Source organism: Aphis gossypii, chromosome 1, assembly GCF_020184175.1.
Source record: "Aphis gossypii isolate Hap1 chromosome 1, ASM2018417v2, whole genome shotgun sequence".
Lineage (NCBI taxonomy): Eukaryota > Metazoa > Arthropoda > Insecta > Hemiptera > Aphididae > Aphis > Aphis gossypii.
In genome coordinates, this window is record NC_065530.1 from 89,312,684 (window position 1) to 89,334,652 (window position 21,969).

The 21,969-nt window shown below is 32.3% G+C and overlaps 5 protein-coding genes across 5 annotated transcripts; all 5 read left to right on the top strand.

The window, feature by feature from the left end:
* The first annotated feature begins 4,902 nt into the window (after positions 1–4,902).
* Positions 4,903–5,703, top strand: LOC126555930 (piggyBac transposable element-derived protein 3-like). Its single transcript, XM_050211042.1, has one exon. It carries the CDS (start codon positions 4,903–4,905, stop codon positions 5,701–5,703), a length of 801 nt encoding a protein of 266 aa, XP_050066999.1.
* Positions 5,704–9,237: 3,534 nt separating this feature from the next.
* LOC126555931 (uncharacterized) lies at positions 9,238–16,861 on the top strand. The gene is given in 6 exon segments (XM_050211058.1): positions 9,238–9,299; positions 9,380–9,557; positions 10,257–10,523; positions 10,599–10,788; positions 10,791–11,187; positions 16,105–16,861. Coding segments are annotated over 6 exon segments (1,851 nt in total).
* A 183-nt stretch (positions 16,862–17,044) lies between these two features.
* Positions 17,045–17,461, top strand: LOC126549457 (uncharacterized). Its single transcript, XM_050198632.1, has one exon. It carries the CDS (start codon positions 17,108–17,110, stop codon positions 17,459–17,461), a length of 354 nt encoding a protein of 117 aa, XP_050054589.1. The 5' UTR covers positions 17,045–17,107.
* A 783-nt stretch (positions 17,462–18,244) lies between these two features.
* Positions 18,245–18,814, top strand: LOC126555934 (uncharacterized). The gene has a single exon (XM_050211069.1). The coding sequence runs from the start codon at positions 18,245–18,247 to the stop codon at positions 18,812–18,814; it is 570 nt and encodes a 189-aa protein (XP_050067026.1).
* Positions 18,815–19,331: 517 nt separating this feature from the next.
* LOC126555935 (ATP-dependent DNA helicase PIF1-like) lies at positions 19,332–20,409 on the top strand. Its single transcript, XM_050211071.1, has one exon. The coding sequence runs from the start codon at positions 19,366–19,368 to the stop codon at positions 20,407–20,409; it is 1,044 nt and encodes a 347-aa protein (XP_050067028.1). The 5' UTR covers positions 19,332–19,365.
* Positions 20,410–21,969: the final 1,560 nt, after the last annotated feature.

Sequence of the window (21,969 nt, forward strand, 5' to 3'; positions counted from 1 at the left end):
CTACTTTTCGTGGACGGCACTATAATACTAAACAACATTAGTCCATTTTAATTTAAAATATATAATTCACAAGATTCGTGAATAGTGTGAGACTGTGAGCACTCAATTGTAGCTCTCGCACAGGTTTATCAATTTTGAGAAATGAAGATTACAAATTTACAGAACATTTTGTTTTTATCACTGAAAATTCTTATAGGTATACGGGGCTATACGGTATTCTTATAGGTAATTACCCCCGTATACCCTCCAATACACCACTGGAGCCACGTCATATAATTGAAAACTAATAAATATTTTTACGAAAAACGTTTATTATTATCATTGAGGCACACCGGTTAGGAAAAGCTGAATCGTCTACAAAAATCATTTGCTAAATATAGCTTTAATTTGTTTCCATAATGTTATAGCAATAGCGACAAATTGAAGTTTTATATTTATAGTACTTTATTATTACAACCAGTTACTATATTATAGCAATATAGCGGCTAAAATGTTATAATAATAATAGTCCATGTTGTAAGTTTGTAACCATCGACTGTCATCGTTAAATTATCAGTGCGTAAATCGTATTTGACAGTACTAGTCACGAGTAATAAATAATTAGTATAAATTATAAAATATAAATTACATTCACACAAACATTGATTTTTTTGTCATTTTTAATTTGGGAGCCGTCAATATTTTGTGAAGACTCAAAGGAGCCTTGGGATGAAAAAGTTTGAACACCTCTGATGTAGACAACAGCTATATTTTCGTAGCGACTGACATAGCGGTGGTTACGTTTGGAGGTGAGGGTGCACGAACAAGGCTAGTTTCGTTCAGCAGATAGGTTCGTTTTTAAAATGGAATAGGCATATAATTTATTAATAGTCGATAATAATATTAGTGTTTACTTATTTTTGATCATCTTGTCAAAATAAAATAAAATTACCGATATTCATAGACATTCATCATTCGCTGATAAATATTACGTGCAACGTGGTCGAGGAGTGTCTTTTTCGTTGGCTTGTTGATATTTTATTTCAGTTAATTTGCTAAATTCTTTTACAATTTTTAAAATATTGATATAATAATGAGTGGAAGAAAACCTGCTGTGGCACCAACTAAGGTGATAGAAATTGTTTTACAATTTAAGGACCGAATCGTGCAAATTGATGAAAACGATGAAAAAAGTAAGTACATTACCTATTGAGATTATTATTAGATTAAGAAACACATTTTCACGTAGGTTTAGGTAATTTGTCTTAAATTGTATTGATTGAATACTTGCAATTGATTAATTAAATCAGAGTATTTTAAAAATTAAAATGTTCTTACAAAGTTTTATTTTAAATAATAATATATTTATTTCTATTGTGCTAGGAATAAAAAATGTTAGTTTTTACCACTAGGTACTTAAATTATAATTCATGTTTATTAATAATTTAAAATAAATTCTTTATTCTGTGTATAACATAAGAAGATTGGATACCACAGATTTGAGCAAAATAAATCTATGAATGAAATATCTACGTATTGTGGACAGTAGGTAATTTGTAAATGTTTTACATTAGGTATTTAGGTACATTAGTAATATTGTAATTTATAGTAGTACAATAATATGTAAGCAAAGTAAGTTATTAATATAGACTAGGTCAATGCAGTGAATATACTGAGTTCTGAGACTATATAAATAAATACAATAATAATAAATTATTTTATTGTAAATAAACAACGAGTGAAGCCGTGAAGGGGGGTTCAGCTGTACGTTATGGTACCAATACGGCAATACGAATAGGCAATGATTGTAGTGTAACGTGCCATGTACAATCAGTTGAATGATGTCGAATCGGAAAGGTTTTTGTGAAATAAATGAAAACTCTCGAAATTATTCTAAGTGTTTTTTTTATTTAAAAATTATTCTAAGTCCAATTAATAAATTTAATTGAACTTGTGAAGAATATTCTAAGTCCAAATGACAAAACTTTTGATCTGGGTGACGTGAAGGTGCTCGCTCTAACTCTGGTGTATCACGTCTGAAATGTGCCTAATCTGGACCCCCTTTTATATCGTCTAGGGACTCCCACGGTACCCTCAGGCCCCTGTTGGTCATCTGCACCTGCATCAGCTTCTGCCCACGCTTTGCGTCATCCGGGCGATAGCGTGCGTCAATTATATGACTATAATATTCTATCGGGTGAGTGATTTCGCACTTAATATATTCTACCGGATGGTAATCACGCATTCATAATATGCCACCGGATAGCAATCATATATCATTATCTCCTAGCGGATAGAAAACACAATGATGCTTTTGATTGTTTTTAACTTTTGTTTTTAGATCTTAATTTATTATACTCGATCATTACTTGTTTGACTGCTCACCCTTAGCATAACTATAGGGGTGTTGTTTGTTATGCTCCTAGTGTTGTGGTTATTATTGGCTACAGTATGTAGTAATTTATGCATTATATTTAATATAAGTATCAGAGCACGTTGCAGTAGCATAGACTAGTAAATTATATTTACATGTTAGTTATAAAGAAATATATGTATTATAAAGTATAAACTAATGAAGTAATAAAAAAAAAATTAATACAAATATATGTTAAACTTTTTTATACTCGTTTTAGTCTAGACATATGGATCGAACTCCAAAATATAGTCTCGGACCGAACACGAACTGAACTTATTAATGGTACTTGAACCGAACATTTCGTACATCAAAAACTACACCTGTACTATATATATTTTTATTATATTTCATTATTAAACCAAACCCAAATTGAAATTTTGAATCAAATGTTAAGACAAACTTTATTATTTTATTTCAAATCAAAATAACTAACGACTATTAAAGAAGGAGTAGGACTGAGGACCAATTGTATTAACTTGGAATATTGTTAAGCTAGTTTCGAATTAAATTTATATAAATAGTACAAGGCCAAAATAATTATGTAAGTCTATAAATAATCGAAACTAGGACCGTATCATGTATTTTTAGTTTTGTAATAAGTTACAAGTGAATCACCGTGATAGATTCTGTTAAATTTGAATCCAATGATATAATATCATTGAATAAGAAAAACGATTCTGAGCGAAGACAGTCAGTTAGTCTATAATATCTTACTACCTAAGTGTATTTGATGATATAATTGAGAATAAAGTAATTAATTTTAGTTTTTGTATATTTAGGCATTAGTATTTACTATAGTTGGTTAAATTCATTTTTCCCCAAAAAACCTACCCTTCCTATAAAATGCTATTGCGTGTATATAAAGTATAACAATATTCTCTAAAAGTTTCATATACCAACAAATAATATTTTTAAATAATAACAAAATAATTAAAAACGTTATTCTTGGTTTAAATATGTGATTTTGTCCAAATTTGAATTTAAAATGTCTGTAAAAAATAAATATATTTGTATATTTTTTAGATTTTTTGGTTACAGAATGAATTATTTATGAAAATTTTTGTTTTAAATTTTCAACTCTTAGTTATAAAAACTGAAGATTTTATAATTTTTTAATTCCAATGATTGATAATTTTCAAGATTTTGACAAATTTAGTCAACATTTGAACTTTAAATGCTTATAATAACATTCAGTGAAATTTGCATGAATCTACAATAATTCGTTTTCGAAGTACAGCTAAATAAGAAAATCGCTACATGAGAAATCGAGAGAGTATCCAGTGTTGTAAAATTATGAATTTCGAACGCTCATAAAAATTTATTTTGACTTGCTTTTAGATATTTTATTTTTGATAAAAGTAGAAAAAATTTTGTTAAATCTTTTATTACATTTTAAAATCCTAGATTTAAAAAAGAAAAATTTGTATGAATTAAAAACTCCAAATAATTGGCAAATTTTCGTTTTATTTTTACATATTTTGTCAAAATTTCAACTTTAAATGCTAAGAAAAAAAAATTGTGACTACAGATTTTTAATATTTTTCATCTAGCTTTGAAACAATATATAAAGAGCATTCTATTAAATTTTCAAGAATTTGTTAACCAATAAATACAATTTTATAGATATTTATCCCTTACAGACCGATAAGGCATGATCGAGAGGGTATGGTTTTTTTTTCTCATTGTTATATTTATTCTACTCTATTCAAACCAATATCGCAAGATCGTGAAGATTACGTTCTATAGTTTTATCTAATTTTAAAAGTAATAGGGTAAAACCCAGCCATGCTCCACGTATTATTAGTTTTATGTTTTTATCAGTTTAATATATCCTTAGTATTCGGGTTATTTTCTTGGTAAATATTTGCGATAGCAATGAATTTGTTGTTTCGTTTTATCAACCATATAATTTCAAAGCCGTTTTCATCATCTATAATTATGTAATATTTGTTTTTTTCGTCGTAATTACACGAACAAGATTTAGTATCACGTTCGTGAGTATTCGGTCTACAGTTACGTATTTGCGTCCACCATGAATGTCGATCAAATTTCAGATTTATTAGAAGATTCAGATTTAGAATTTGAAGACGACGACGATTATGATGCAGATCCAACCTTTACTTTAACTAATCAACATGGAAATAATATTTTGTGCGAATCAAGTGATTCTGAAGTAGAATTAGAGGACGAACAACTTGAAACTGGTAGACGATTGGAAAGAAATGTACAGTTTAGTGTCGATGATAGTATTACTCGTAACGAAAAAGGTGATACATCGGTTTTCGAAAAAGTTGAATGGCGCATACAATCATTTACATCTAAAACATTTTCCGAAAAGGTTCCGAAAACCGTACCTGTGGGTACACCTATGGAATATTTAAAAAAATATTTTACCGAAGAATTATATGAACTAGCGGCGTTGTGCACTAATTAATATTACATGGAAAATAAAACAATTTTTTGGAATTCACGTAATTATTGGTTGTATTAAATTTCCTCGTCTCCGCATGTATTGGACTGCTAAGTTTCGATATGATCCTGTTGCATCGATAAGGTCTGGAGATCGTTTTTTTCAATTGAGAGTTAATTTACATTTTACAAATTTGGTTAGTGATGAAATGAAAAAAAATAACAAACTATGGAAAGTTCAACCACTCATAGATTTTGTAAGGAAAAGGTGCTTATCTATTAAGCGATCATCAATTTATTACTCAATTGATGAACAAATGATACCTTTTCTTGGACGTTGTCAGATAAGACAGTTTGTGAAAAGTAAACCTAGGCCAGTTGGTCTTAAAAATTTTGTAGTTACTACGTCCGATGGTCTAATTATTGATTTCGAAATATATCAAGGACTTACCACGCCTTTTCCTGACAAAAGTCTAGGACTTGGACCGGCTGTAATTTTACGTCTTATTGATACAATACCAGAAGGTTCATCTGTATTTTTCGATCGATATTTTACTACTATTCCGTTGATGCAAAAATTAGTACAGCTAAAAATTCATGGAACTGGTACTATACAAATGAATCGTCTACAGAAATTTCAATTTAAAGCAGATTCTAAAATGAAAAGAGGGGATTTCGAAGAAATTGTATCTGATGATAAAAATATTTCTATGTTGAAATGGAAAGACAACAAGTCAGTAGTTACGACATCAACATGTTACGGAGGTTTACCGACAACAACAGTATCCAGATGCTATAAAAAACAAAAAAAGCATATTGACGTACAAATTCCTAATATGATATCAAAATACAATGAAAAAATGGGCGGTGTTGATCATTTTGATCAAATGATGGAATAGTATAGAACTTGGTTAAAAACAAGAAAGTGGCCACTTTACGTTATACTACACTTACTTGACCTATCAGTAACTAACAGCTGGTTTGAATATTTAGAAGATTGTAAAATAAATAAAATACCAAAAAAAAAAAAATTAAAGATTTGCTTTAGTTCAGATTGGAAATTGGCGAATGCTTAACTATGGCCACCCCACCACCGCCTACATGTCAAAACACTGAAAAGATGGAGAACCACCGATAAAAATAAAACCACCCGCACCTATACCATGAGACGATGTAAGACTAGATGGATACCATCATTGGCCGAGAGCAATGGACCTTAAAGCGCCTCTAAGTTGTAGATACAAAGGTTGTACAAGTAGGTAAAAAATTATGTGTACAAAATGTAAAACGTACTTGTGCATGTCCAAAGGTAAAATGTGTTTTGAAAATTATCATCAGCTAAAATAAATATTAATTATTAAATTCAAAAATTCAAAAAATAATTACAAATACTTATTAATGTTCTTTTTTTTATTTATTTAATTAAATTAATAAAGTTATACCTAAGTTTGTTAAAATTAAATTTATTATCTTATATAATAAAGCGTGAACAATAGTTCGTTTCACTTTGAAAAGAGTGCGCCTCGGTCGCCGTTTTTTTCTTCCATGGCCCGCCGCCAAACAGTTATCGCGAAAACAGACGGTTCTCCAACGCCGCCGTCTCGATAACGCGTTTTTCTTAGGTTAGGTTCGATTATTACGCGGGTTTTCGACGATTTTATTATTTTTTCGATTTTTTTTTTTTTTTTTTTTATCGGCTGTTTGTTATATTAAAATATTATGTTGTTGTATTTTCAAGTGTACGTTGCTATGGGAAACGTTATATTAAATAGACAATTAATATTAATATAAGCTTTATTACACACGAATTATACGGAATTATTATACAGGTATATATGATGGCATACTCTTCGTTTACATATAAAATTGATATGTCTCATAATATAAAAGCCCCTGAAAGAGTTGAGTACAGGTATAGTTAGGTAAGTCAAAGTTGTAATTGCAAATATTCTTAATCATACCTAAGAGTTTCTGTAGGAAATGTTTATAACACTTTTCTTATAGTATTTTATTATGCATGTCCTTTAAATTGACTTCCTATGATGTAATGTGTAATACTTTTTAATGTATACTGTAACAATTTCTCTGAACAAATTATATATATTATTATTATTTCCTATACCTATTAAATATTGTTATATATTGTATTGTATAATTGATACCTATTTGATTTGTTTTAATGTTTTGCCTAATATATTGGACTATGATGTAGTATTATAATATATACGGATTACTGACACTGTACATATGGATAAGAAACAAGAGTTTACACAGTGTATAGTTATGATTATGATTATAAGTGTGACATTTCAATACATACACTGGTATGAGGTATACCAATATATATATATATATATATACTTACTTATATTACTGTGTGTGTATACTAAAGCAGAATTGTTATGACTGAATATAATATGTTGGATGGACATTGGACATGTTATTATAGTAACTTAATATGGTAAATATGAATTTATTAAATGTATTATGTTATTTATTCTTATTAATATTAATTGCATTTACAAAAATTCTTCTATTTTCATCATTTTTATGTGAAAATGAAATTAAAAAAAAAAAAATTAAATGTATTATACGCAATAGCTCATGTAAATTAACCAATACCTATTACCTATTATACTGCTTAATTTCTTTTTTTACATTTTAATATTTTATTGTATTATATATTTTAAAATTAATTAATATAATCTAATATACTTAAGATTACAATAAGCTGAATAAGCATACATAAATGTTTTAATTATTTAAGAATAAAAAATACCTATAACAATACCAACGGTGCCAACACTCAACATAATAATAATGGTACTTAAAATACATGTTTATTATTATTATTAGGTTAACCTATTAGCTGCACAAATACCTGTAATTGTAATGTAAGTAATTTGATCGAACTTATACTTTCCTTTACAAACATGATACATTTAAGTTGCACTTCTACAACTGATACTATTATTTAATTATTAGATACTCATATATTAATATAAATATATACACCAGGAAAACTCTTAAAGAAAAACACATACAAAGTACTACAAGTATTAAAAATACAGATCTTATTATTAATAATTTACTAATTATTAATAATATATATAATTACAAAATATACGTACAATCACGGGCCAAATGGCCCTTTTTGCCACAGCCATCCTGAAAAATAAAAGTGTATAGGTAACGTTGTAAATGTTCATTATTTTTGATATTCATACTTTTTTGACCGCTTTTTTGGCCGTAGTTTATGTTATTCACAAGTTTTTTGATATTAATATTTATGTTGAACATTATCTATAACATTTAATATTTTAAATTATTAATTAAGTAAAATGACATATTTCACTTAACCTAAAAACAAACAAAAAATACACACGAAAAGGTTATAATAACTAATACGTGTACTCACTTCGAATGAACAATTCAAATTGAATGGCGTCCGTAAGACATTCGTTGTTCCATTGCATATTACGCATTTATGGTTGGTATTATTGGTACTATAAATAACCGCAAGTCTGGTCCATCAGTCTATCCATCAGTGACGATTGACAATTAATATTTAATAATATCCTTTGTAATATTAATTAAATTATATTATGTGCGGTATTTAATATTTGGTAATACTGTTGCCATGTTGTGGCGGAGTGGAGAGCGAAAAGCGTTGAGGACCTGGGTCCGGTGCGCCTGCATCAGGCAACTTTTCTTTGACGTTCATGCAACACGTTTGTTTTTACGTACACAAAAATTTGCACTTTTTTCTGTACTTTTTTTAGTATATATTTATAATTTTTTTTTTTTAACTTCGTTGGACGTTTTACAGACCGGTAAGTACAATTTCTATCATTCATATAAGCTAATTAATTAGCGCATTCGCCCCGAATATTACAAGGATATGCGTTATAGTCGTTCAATTCAGAATGCAACGCGAATTACTACCAGGCCGTGTTCCCACTAAGTCCGGATGTGATTTCGAGGATGCCGCTTTTTTTTTTATTTACAACTTAATGTGTTCTATTATTTTCAAGTTCTTTTCCGGGATCGTCGGTCGATGTGGTCAACGACATTCGCATTACGTTCGTACCTCGCACTTTTTCAACGTGAATATTTGTCGTATTCCTATTTGATTTTTTTTCTCATTTTCTTTATGCGTTTCGTAAAAATTATTTTCAATGTACATTATGTACCGTTAAATTCAAAGTTTTTCTAAAAATAACACAAAACTATTGGGATTCCCGTGACCCGTGTTAATCTATTATCACCACTGATAACATAGGTACGATATAATTACGCCGAGTGTATAAGCTTACGTTTTATACTACCTACCTATACTACTTATATATACATATTATATTAATTAATACATTTAATTATTAGTTATAACATTTTCGATTATCATTAAAATGTCACTTTTTAGTCACATCACCATGGTGAAAATATGTGTGATCTGTGGAAACGTCAGTGGTCTTGATGGAGTGTCTGTGCACAGGTGACAACTAATAAATAACAATAATGTTTTATTACTACTCTAGCCATACACTGTGAATATTCATAAATTGATTACATTAGGTTTCCACCGAATGACGAGCAGAGAGGTCAATGGGTGTTGTTCGCCGAGATCAATGGTTTGTATGCTCAACAGATATTTGTCAACTCAAAACTGTGTTCGAGACATTTTGTCCCTGGTCGTGACTACGCTTTGGGCAGAATTCGTCGCCGTCTATTACCAAGAGTAGTACCATCTTTAGTGAGTTAAATAATTTATTATATATATATATATATATATGTGTGTGTGTGTGTTAGCTGTTATTATGAACAGTTCCAATAACACTTTCAATGTTATGCAAGACAACAATAAATTATACATTACACTTTACACTATAATAATATATTATGTAAAGTTTATATTTTTATTATATGGTTCTATTATAGTTTTATTATAACAGAATTTTTATTAAATAATAGGTTTTTATTTTACATTCAAATAGTAGGTTTAGCAATTTGATGTATACATAACATCATATATTATGTTATGTTGATAATAATTTTTATTTATCATTTAGTAATTGCACATTTTAATTTTTTTTTAAGTATAATAGTATATTACAATATATTATACTATATTTGAATTATTTTTTAATAAGTAAATGTAAAAGTTATATAATATATTAAAATTAAATGCTGCTATTAAACTATATTCAGTCTTTAGTGTATTTCTCTATGATGTTGAGTTTAAATGTGAAATGGAAAATGTCCCTAATTATATTTGATTATTCTTTATACAACTGTTTTTTTATTTATTTAATGTGTTGCAATTTATTAGATTCCCAAGCGGTGAGATAATTTTATGCAATATGCTTATTATTAATTCATACTTTTTCACTATACATAACATAAACTTATATTATTGTACGCACATTAAAACTGACCTCCTTTTATGATATAGTTAGTTCAACCGGTCTTGGAGATTGCGGCACTAGGCAACGAACAAGAAGTGGACATGGCTATCCCTGATGACAACGAGATAGAGGTGGAAATTATTGAAGTCCAAATGGATGAGGTAATGATGGACATAAATGAAGAAGACCCATTGCAACCCGAGGAAGTGGTACAAGGTGACATTGAGTTTGTGGATTTACTGCCTGCTGACGCAGAGGCAGTATTTGAATTCAGGGATATATTTGACGTTTCACTACCAGGCGTCGATGAAGAGGTCAGTAAATATCTCATACACTATAATGAATATTGGTTACAGTTTTTTCTTTTACAACTGTCATTTTAATTACAGTTTGTGCCGATTCCACCGGGTGTTCCCAGAGCGCACGTGCCCATGAGAGACCGTCTGGCTGGCATTCAATATGAACTTCCAGAGCGCCATGACATTGGACCATTGGATGCCGTCTGCACGCAATGTGGTGTCCGTCATTTCTCTTGCGAACGTGTAAACAGAAATCATTTTACAACGTGTTGTAATAACGGTCAAATGGAGAGCGTGTGTTGGGTCAACCACCAGAGTTATTAATTCGTTTGTTGATAGATGATTCACAGGTAGCTAAACATTTTCGCAAAGAAATCGGTCGGTACAACAACACACTGGCATTTGCTGCGTTCTCCACTGACCTCAACCCAAGACGTTTGACAGGTCCGGGACCGAGAGTGTTCACTGTACACGGGCAGGTGTACCGTAGAATTAGTAATGACGTTGTCAGGAATGAACTGATGCAACCGAAATACTGCGAGTTATATTTCATTGAATCCGAGTCAGCCAACCAGATTCGTATGGCACAAAAACCACGCACAAGCCCATTGTTGGAGAACTTGCTTACAGACTTGGACAGTCTATTACGGCAAATCAATCCATTCGCAGTGGCTTTTGAGTAATATATTAATAATATATATTTAGTTAAATAAACACATATAAACACATATCACATTAATTAATTAATTAATAAGTAATAATATTAATAATTATTGTAGTCATGTGTAGTTAATAATTCATTGAAAACACAACATTCGTGTAAATTGTAGTGTAACATTTTATATATATTTGTAGTTTACATTACCACTCATTAAGAAACCAATTTTTTAAGTTTTAATTTAATTATTTCAAACTATTCCCATATCATATTATGATATCGTAACAAGACTTAATACACTTGTGTAATGTAGTTGATTAATATTTTGTTTATTTTATTTTACTTTTATTATTATATATATTGTTGCGTGCCAGTATCAGATTTGAATCCAAATGGTTAATTTGAATGAAAGTTAAACTTAATAACGTAATATGTTTTATTGCATACAAACAAAATACATGTAACAAATTAAATAAGTGGCTGAGTGACGTGAAAGTGCTCTGTTGTTGATAGCTTTGGTACATCTGCCGTTGCTGGTCTTCGGGCTCCCTTATATATTGTGGTGCGTCTCTTGTTTACGTCGTGTTTTCGCCTTCTGGGTAAAACCAGGTGTCCTTGTTGTTGTTGTTGCAAATTCGGACACGAATTTGAGAATGTGCAATAACATCTCAAATGCATCATTAGTGCACTGTAACTATTGGTGCGCTTACTATCCCGACACGTGTCATGGTCATAGTAGCATCCGCATTACCCTTGACACGAGGCATGGTCATACTAACTTAGCCTTGTAATCTCGTAGATATCTTATAGATATCTCGTAGCCCATAACACCTCCCCACAAAAAAAAGGTTTATGTCTGCAAGACAGAAATCTTTACAATTTTCTTAAATGCACTCAGCTACACTTACAAATTCAGTTTTACATTGGTAACTTAATAATAATATTAGTTATATCAAATTTTAAATAAATCAAGAATACAATATAAAGTATGTTAGTTCAGTATATATTATTAATATATATATTTTTAAATATTTGAATCTCCTTCACCTTGAATAATACAATTAAAATAATAAAATAAATTTGTGAATAATTAATTAACATTACACACGAACGTTACGTTCTACCCATATACCAAATTAAATAACTAAATAACTGAATCTACACATAGGTATAAAATTAATATTAATATTTTAAAATGCTTTATTAAGTTTTCATATCGTTTTTTTTTTTTATGACAATATGATTAAATATATTATATTTGGTATATTATTCTACATCCATTCTCATAGATCATGAAATTGTTTTAGTATAGTTACTTTATTTTCTTCCGTATTCTCTACGTTTTTGCGGTTTTAGTTTACGCAAACTATAATTCTGATTTTAGTCTTACGAAATATGTATCGTAACATTGACCTTACTTTTTTACATTCTAACTCGTCATTCATACCTAGTTTATTCATTACTATTTATTTAATTATTTTTAATTTCACAAACCTTTCTTAAATTTATTCATTAATACTATAATCTTATATTTGATTAATTATTTGCTTTAACATTATAATACTGTTTTACATTATTTTTATGTATGGTAATGCCTCGTCGGCCACGTTGTATAACTATATTTCCATCTCCTATTACTTCAATTACTATGACTAGTATTAACTTTATTTATTTTTAACAATTTGCAAACTTCCGTAAATGTTTTGCTAAGGAAATCCGTTCCCTGATCTGTCAATATCGTTCCCGGTATTCCATGTACACACACGAAATGTATAACAAAAGCTTCCGCGACCGTGTTTGCCTGATGATTAGGTATTGGTACTCCTAGCGTGTATTTAGATAAGTCATCTTGCATTGTTAAAATATAATTATTACTAGACGAGGTCGTTGGTAATGGACCTACAATATCTAAAAATATTTTTTTTTTATGTTAATAGAAATATTATATAAAGATTGCTCTGTATTACCTATTACTTTACTAATCGGTAAAAACAATTAATTAATTCCTAACTTACGTTTTATTTCATATTTTATTCCTAATGTTAAATTGTATTGTTTTGTAATTTTGTCACTGTATAATACTCTTTTTTAATGCTTCTAAAAGTGTACCTATAGTTTCTTTTACATTACCCTCGAATAAAACCATATTTCCAAAATTTTATTAACCTAATTCATAATTATATTCTACTCTATTATTTATTATTTATATTTATTATTAACTTATCGTAAAGTCCTGTACTATTGTTTCCACTTTATTACAGGTGTTCTATATTTGATCAACCTCCTCGGTATATATTATCTGATTGAAAATTACTGATATGATTATTCGTGTTATAATTTCTTGTATTATTTGTACGTTGAAAATTATTATTATTTAGTCGTGAAAAATTACAATTATCTCTATTACTAGAAAAATCGTTCCTGTACCTATAATTATCTCTTTCTGAATTATATTCTACTTCTTCTGATTTTGCCAATTGCTTAGCTACCTCTAATGTTTTAGGATTTCGTGCCTTTACAATTGTTCTTATAGGACTTATTAATTCTTTTATAAAAATATTCAGTGTTTGTTCTCTTAAAGTTTCGTGAATTACTTTTGCTTCTGATTCCTCTTTATTAAGTGTACACGCAGTACATAATTTATAATATAATTTTTCTACTCTATGGCAATAATCATTGACGTCCCCACCATGACGCATCTTAATGGAATTTAATTGTATCTGCAAACTTGAAGCAGTTGTCGTATCTTCAAAAGCATCCATCAAATAACTCTTCATGTATACCCATTTAGTAACATTTTTATATTTTATCATTTCTAATGCTCTACCGGATAACCTAGTTGTTATATATTTAACTAAAGCCGGTGCGCATTTTTCTTCAACCAAATTTATTGCCATATCACATGCATTTATGAACGAACGGATAGATATCGTCTTCTCCCGTACACATAGGTATAAGCTTAAATGCTTCCTCTAATTTTATGATAACCATTTTCTTTACACGTGGTTTTCTCCCGAACGTTAACTCAGTATGTTCAAAATCGTCCGTAACCTTACTACGTGTAACCTTTTTATTGTCTAAACTTAAACTTCTCTCTAAGCTGTGTTTTATTTTCGCGCTCTGGCGTTCACTTTGGTTTCTAAATAAACTAGGGCGTTCTTTAGGGCTTTCAATAGGGCTAGGGCTTTTACTAGGGCTAGGGCTTCTACTAGGGCTTCCCAAATCAATCAACTGTTGGGTTTTATTTAATACTTCTAAACTCAATTCTGGAGTTTCTAAAGACGTCTTATTCGATGGATTAGTTACTTCCAAAGGAGATGTACCTGTGTTCTCCATAAATTGCTTTCACACTCATTTGATACGTTTTACAATAAACTATAATAATATAACTCAATAATAAATCTCAATAATATATGCCCTTTAATAATTCTCAATAATAATCTCAATAATTCACAATATGCCCTCAATAATAATTCTCAATAATAATCTCAATAATTCAACAATATGCCCTCAAAATAATATAATAATTCAATAATAACTCAAATAACTCAATATGCCCTCAATAATAATATAATAACTCAATATTTCTCAATAATAATTCAAATAAATCAATTGCCCTTTAATAATCAAAAAAAAATTCCTAAATAGTTTTTTTTTACGACCTACTTAAATATATTCAGTTACTTAAATGATATTTCTTAGGTTTTATATTTTTGTAACATATATCCGTGTAATAATTTAATTAACTATTCACTCACAATAATGCGACGTTCGTTGATGTTGTCATCCTGTCTGATACTTTCTGCAACGTTGAATTGAATGGTCTTCTCTTCTGGAGTTATCAACGAGAAAGAATGATCAAGTCTTCCTTGTTGATGGTAACCTTTGACAGTTTGCCTCCTTGAAAAGTGAATCCTACCGACTGCGCCAAATTGTTGCGTGCCAGTATCAGATTTGAATCCAAATGGTTAATTTGAATGAAAGTTAAACTTAATAACGTAATATGTTTTATTGCATACAAACAAAATACATGTAACAAATTAAATAAGTGGCTGAGTGACGTGAAAGTGCTCTGTTGTTGATAGCTTTGGTACATCTGCCGTTGCTGGTCTTCGGGCTCCCTTATATATTGTGGTGCGTCTCTTGTTTACGTCGTGTGTTTTCGCCTTCTGGGTAAAACCAGGTGTCCTTGTTGTTGTTGTTGCAAATTCGGACACGAATTTGAGAATGTGCAATAACATCTCAAATGCATCATTAGTGCACTGTAACTATTGGTGCGCTTACTATCCCGACACGTGTCATGGTCATAGTAGCATCCGCATTACCCTTGACACGAGGCATGGTCATACTAACTTAGCCTTGTAATCTCGTAGATATCTTATAGATATCTCGTAGCCCATAACAATATATACAGTGTGTATTGTACCAAAAAAAAAACTTTGACTTAATAGCTCTATACTTATTTTACTTTTAATTTTTTTATTACCAAGTAAATATTTTTTTAACAATATTTACCATTCAACAATGATACATAACATAATTAATACTGTGCTGTACTATTGTTCAGGTTACACTTGCATATGGTTAACTATAATAAGTGTTTTTGAGTTATTTTTCATGCAAGTGATACATCATATGGCTTTGAGTGACTTTACCTTACAATACTTACAATTTTTAATATTGCATCCACAATTCTAATAAGAATTTAGCGAAAATACCGAAAATTCAAGTGTATGATTGAACAAATTTCATAAAACATGATGTACACTATAAATTAACCTTATCTATACACCATACATACAATACAACCAAGCATACAGATAATAACTATAATTATATTATTAATTATTTACATGAAAATGTTCATATATAACTGTACACATATTACGTGAATATATATACAAGATACACACATGCTTTAATATTATTTTGTTACAGAAACATGCGACAAGTATGGCAGAGGGAACAAGATGCTGCTGCTGCCAATCCCATGTTACAACCGAGAAGGGTGACCATGCACATAATTGCCGACCCAAACAATGATCCACGGCGATACAATCAACCAGCTGCTCATGTGAACGAGGTAGCTGTCGTCTTTGTTGGTGAAGATGGTCAACCACCAGGGAACCTAGATCTGGTTATCTATGACTCCAACCCGGTTAACCCAAATCACCGGATGCAAAGCATATCGGCAGGTTCGTCTCATGCGGATCCAATGTTGTATCCACTGTTCTTCCCGTACGGAGAAACCGGATGGCATTACAACTTACTACAAGAGGGCAACCACCGAAACACGGTTCGGGTTCGTAACACCATCAGGGAGTTTTTATGTTACCATCTGGCCATTAGATACACTGGAAACAATAGCAATGGGAATGAAGGTAATACATTTAGTTTATTGCATGCAGGTGGTTTTTTATTGCAGCAGTTTGTGTGTGATCAATACGTCCGTATGGAAGCGAACAATCTGCGCTACACTCGAGACAATCAGAGAGCGTTTTTTGCTGATGCATATCGGGGCCTTGTGGACCACATAAACCAACAGCTCCACGTTGACGAAATCAACCCTGTAGGCCGCAGGACGATTCTACCATCGACGTTTGTAGGTGGTCCTCGGTACATGAAACAATGTTACCACGACGCAATGGATATTGTGCGTAAGTATGGAAAACCTGACCTATTCATATATTCATAACGTTTACATGTAACCCCAAACTAAAGGAGCTAATGCATGACATAACGGTCAATAGTGTTTGGTAACATAGCTGCTTATGTGTATACAGTTGAGTTTCAGAAACGTGGTCTTCCACACGCACACATACTAATAATCTTGCACGAGGATAGCAAGTTGCTTACTGCTGACGACGTCGACAACGTTGTGTGTGCCTACTTGCCTTAACCGGCAACCGAAAGACGACTATTTGACAGAGTGAAATCGCACATGGTTCACGGACCGTGTGGACAACTCAACCGCAACAGTCCGTGTATGTTGGACAACAGTTGTTCAAAGAAGTATCCCAAAGAATACAGTGAAGAGACTCTGTACATTTCTGATAATGGTTACCCGACTTACCACAGACCGAACAACGGACTTGTGGCAAACGTCAGAGGTCACCCTGTCGGCAATGAGTTTGTTGTCCCGTACAACCCGTACTTGCTGGTTAAGTATGACGCACACATAAACGTTGAGGTGTGCTCTACTGTGAAGAGCGTAATGTATTTGTATAAATACGTATACAAGGGCCATGACGCGGCTACCTTGGAAATTCGGAATGGAGACGAAATAGATAAGTAAGTGAATTAAACTTAAAGTTGTGAAAATTACATTTCACTAATTATTATAATTTTAACTTAATTTGTTCTCTATTGTTTTTTTACTATTTTAAAAATACTTATTTACTTAATAGTATATTACATTATATGCTATATGAATACATAGCATAATTATTATATCATTTAACGGTAATATTACTGTTCAACCTTATTTGTTATTGTTATTATGTCATTATGTATTATATGTATATATTTTGCAATATACTTCTGGTATTATATCTGTTATTTTTTTGGGGTAATTTCTATGTCATTTATTTAGATTATGCAATAAAAATATCTAATATTCTACTTCAATACAATACACTTAGAACAGTCTACTAAACATATTGTAAAGATGTATCAATCTTCCCAGTAACGTTAACTTCGTTATTATTATTTTTATGTATTATTATTTATACAACAATGTATATTATATAGTATAATATATTATTATGATTAGGAATTTCTAATTTAATTTAATTTAATTTAATTAGATATTAAGGTAATTAAATAAACCAAGAAAAACAATTGCCAACTACAATATTATTGCATATGGCATACCAGTATCACATATTAGTTAACTACTACTACACTTTAAACTTATTATTATATATATACATTTCATATAATATAAATTGTATAATGATATATGCTGTTGTTGCCTAACACTTTTTTTTTTAATATAATATATATTATTGATTTCAGTTACATAAACTCGCGGTACGTCAGTCCGCCAGAAGCTGTTTGGAGGTTGTTTTCGTATGAAATGCATAACAAAAGTCATATCATCGTTAGACTTCCCGTCCACCTGGAAAACTATCACAACGTGTACTTTGAACCCGGACAGGTATTAGAGCGAGTACAAAACGCCGCCCTGGCTCGAACTAAACTCACGGCTTTCTTTGCGCTCAACGCCATCGATGTCGAGGCTAGACAATACCTGTACCACGAGATACCGGTACACTACACTTGGAACGTGACACGCAGATCATGGGCGCGACGGCAAAGGCAGATGACGTACGAGACGTTGGCTCGAATGTACGTCGTCAACCCACTTGATCGAGATCGTTTTCATTTGAGATTGCTACTTCTGCACAAGAGAGGTTCACAGTCTTTCCGCGATATGAGGACAGTAGACGGGGTGGTGCATCCAACCTATGCGGCTGCAGCCGTTGCAATGGGACTTTTGGAAGACGACCGAGCTTTGCGGGTTTGCATGGCAGAATCGGCAACATTGGACACTCCAGTTCAGCTTCGTTACCTATTTGTGACGATACTGTGTTTTGCGAGACCGCAAACCCGCTGGCGTTGTACCAAGTCAGCGAAGCTCACATGATGGAGGACTTTAATCAGCGATTGCGAGACGCCGAGCGCGCTAGAGTGACGTGTCTCAACGCCATCGCGCAGTTACATCAGGTTCACGGGAAATCGCTCGCGGACTACAGTTTACCTCTATTGGACGTCGCATTGCTAGAATAAGACCCTAACGATGACATTCTGTGTGCAATAGACGCGGCGGTACGCTGGACTGTACAATTGGACGGCTTGAACGACGAACAACGGACAGTGTTCGATCGTGTGATGGCGGCCTTAAACGACAACAGAAACTGCTCAAAAATGTTCTACGTCGATGGACCCGGAGGATCAGGTAAAACGACGTTATACGGATGCCTCATATGGTCTCTTCGCAACCAAGAGCGATCCGTGTTGTCCGTTGCATTTACAGGAATTGCAGCATCGCTAATGGACGGCGGCATGACGATGCACTCTACGTTCGGGTTGCCTTTCGGTACACTGACTGACAATTCAACGTCGACCATCACCATGCAGTTGTTGCGTGCTCAGAGGATACGTGACGCGGCACTCATCGTCTGGGATGAAGCGCCAATGTCACCGGGACTACAACTCAAGGTGGTCAATAGATTGCTCAAGGACATCATGGGATCGGAATTACCGTTTGGTGGGAAACCGGTCCTGTTCGCCGGCGACTTCAGACAGATACTGCCTGTCGTGCGCAGAGGGACAAGGAGTGACATTGTAAGGTCGTCGATTAAATATAACTCTCTGTGGCGCGACATGGAACAGTTCAGTCTGACGCGAAACATGCGTGCCGACAACGATGTGGACTTTGCTACTTGGTTGCTACAGCTCGGGAGCGGCCAGTTGCCAGCGATCGACGGTGTTCGGGACAGCGTCGAAATCCCCCGAGAAATGGTATGTGACATCGCTAATTTGATTGATTTTGTTTTCCCGCAGCAAATGTCGTTGGCAAACATCGACGAGTTTGCTCGGAAAATAATTTTATGTCCCAGGAATGACGATTGCAGGAAGGTCAATCGCATGGTGTTACAACGCATCGATGAAGCTCACCGGAGCTACACGGCCATAGACACTGTTGTGGTCGATGACCCTGACGAAGTGGCCAATTATCCGACAGAGTTCCTCAACACTCTGGAACCGGACGGACTGCCGCCGTACAACTTAACGCTAAAGGTGGGTTCGATTGTCATGTTGCTTAGGAACCTAGATTCTAAGAGAAGCCTTTGCAACGGTACGAGATTGGTTGTCACTGAATTACGACGATACAACTTCAAGGCGAAGATGTTGTCTGGTGGTGCACAGGACGAAATAATCATTCCTGCGATACCACTCACGTCGTGTGGCGAAGATGACCTGCCCATCATAATGCGAAGAGTACAGTTCCCCGTACGTTTGTCGTTTGCGATGACCATTAACAAGTCACAGGGACAAACGTTTGATAGAGTTGGATTGCTTCTGCCTTCACCGGTATTCACACACGGACAACTGTACGTAGCCTTTTCACGAGTGAGGAACTCACAATCCATAATAGTTGGTATGTGTGGTGATGGTCATGGTAGATTCGTCACTAAGAACATTGTATACAGAGAGGTCCTGCAAACAACTGCATAATGAAGCCTACAAGAACTTAATCGTTAATATCTGACCTGTGTTATCAAAGGGATCTATGTGATCCAAGTGGTCTGTGTGATCAAAGGGATCTGTGTGATCCAAGTGGTCTGTTTGACCAACAGTTTATGGGCAGTCATGAGTGCGACTCGCGGAGAGAAAGTTTGACAACCTCCACGTGGTTCTCTCTGGATGCGAATTCGCTTTGTAGTGAATTCGTAACTAATGTCAAACATGTACTTAAACTTGCTTCAAACACACGAGTTGGTAAAATATTTAGAATATTATATCATACCAAATGTATGTTATTGTTTGTATTTATAATGTTTCAGAAACATAAGGAGTAATGATTCGTGTTGGAAACTCTTATATCAATGCAAATGTGAACATAATCCATAATAATAAAACTATCATTCTATTAATTTGCAACTAAAGTAAAAACTGTTAACCATAACAATTTGCTACACGGCATGTATAGCATTTTATTTGTGTATTCCATTATTTTTTTTTATTTCATTAATAATCTACTTATGTTGGGCATGCATTTAAATTTACACATTTAATTTGTATTTATATTGTTTGTCAATGTCCTTAAGAAACATTACAAGTATTAAGTAATGATTGATATTGTTGATATTGTTTCATTGAACAAACATTTTAATTGTTATAATACAACATAAGCATTGTAGTTACTGATTTGTAACCAAATCAGACACTGTTGACCATAACAATTGTTATAACACACACCATGTACAGCGTTTTATGTATGTAATATTTTCATTGATTACTTACATAGTAATAATAACTATAATACACATTGTACTGTATGTTATTTTTTTTATGTCTCATGTTCAAAATATATATCAAATATATCATAAAAATATACAATATTCTTAATTATTACCATTACAAACAATTAAAAAGAATAAACTCCAATACTTAAACGTATTATTGCCAAGTTTAATTTTATATATACAATAATATTTATTTATTGTTTGTTAATATTATACTTTACTATAGTGTCCTTTAAAATACTTTATATTCCTTTAATTAATTTGATTTTCAAATACATGTGTACAATATATGATGTGGTCGATTAATTTTTAATATAAATGTATGTGTTAAGAACTAACATCACACTTTCCACAGGTATAGATATACACTGGTTGAGGACGGATAGCTAGACACTCAATTGCAATTTTTACAAACACAAAAGAACCGGGCAAGCGACCGAACACCGTATTACACTGGTTGAGGAGTAATAGTATCGATTTACACTGGTTGAGGACGTATAGCTAGACACTCAGTTGCAATTCTTCGGAATCATTTGTTTTTTGTTTTAAAAAAAAAAAAAAAAAACCGGGCAAGCGACCGAACACCGTATTACACTGGTTGAGGAGTAGTAGTATCGATTTACACTGATTGAGGACAGATAGCTAGACACTCGGTTGCAATTTTTCGTATTCATTTGTTTTTTGTTTTACAAACACAAAAGAACCGGGCAAGCGTCCGAACACCGTATTACACTGGTTGAGGAGAAATAGACAATCACAATTACCATAT

Coding starts and splice junctions, on each gene's coding strand:
- LOC126555930 (XM_050211042.1), top strand. CDS start 4,903: ATGTATTGGACTGCTAAGTTTCGATATGATCCTGTTGCATCGATAAGG.
- LOC126549457 (XM_050198632.1), top strand. CDS start 17,108: ATGGTTCACGGACCGTGTGGACAACTCAACCGCAACAGTCCGTGTATG.
- LOC126555934 (XM_050211069.1), top strand. CDS start 18,245: ATGCATAACAAAAGTCATATCATCGTTAGACTTCCCGTCCACCTGGAA.
- LOC126555935 (XM_050211071.1), top strand. CDS start 19,366: ATGTCACCGGGACTACAACTCAAGGTGGTCAATAGATTGCTCAAGGAC.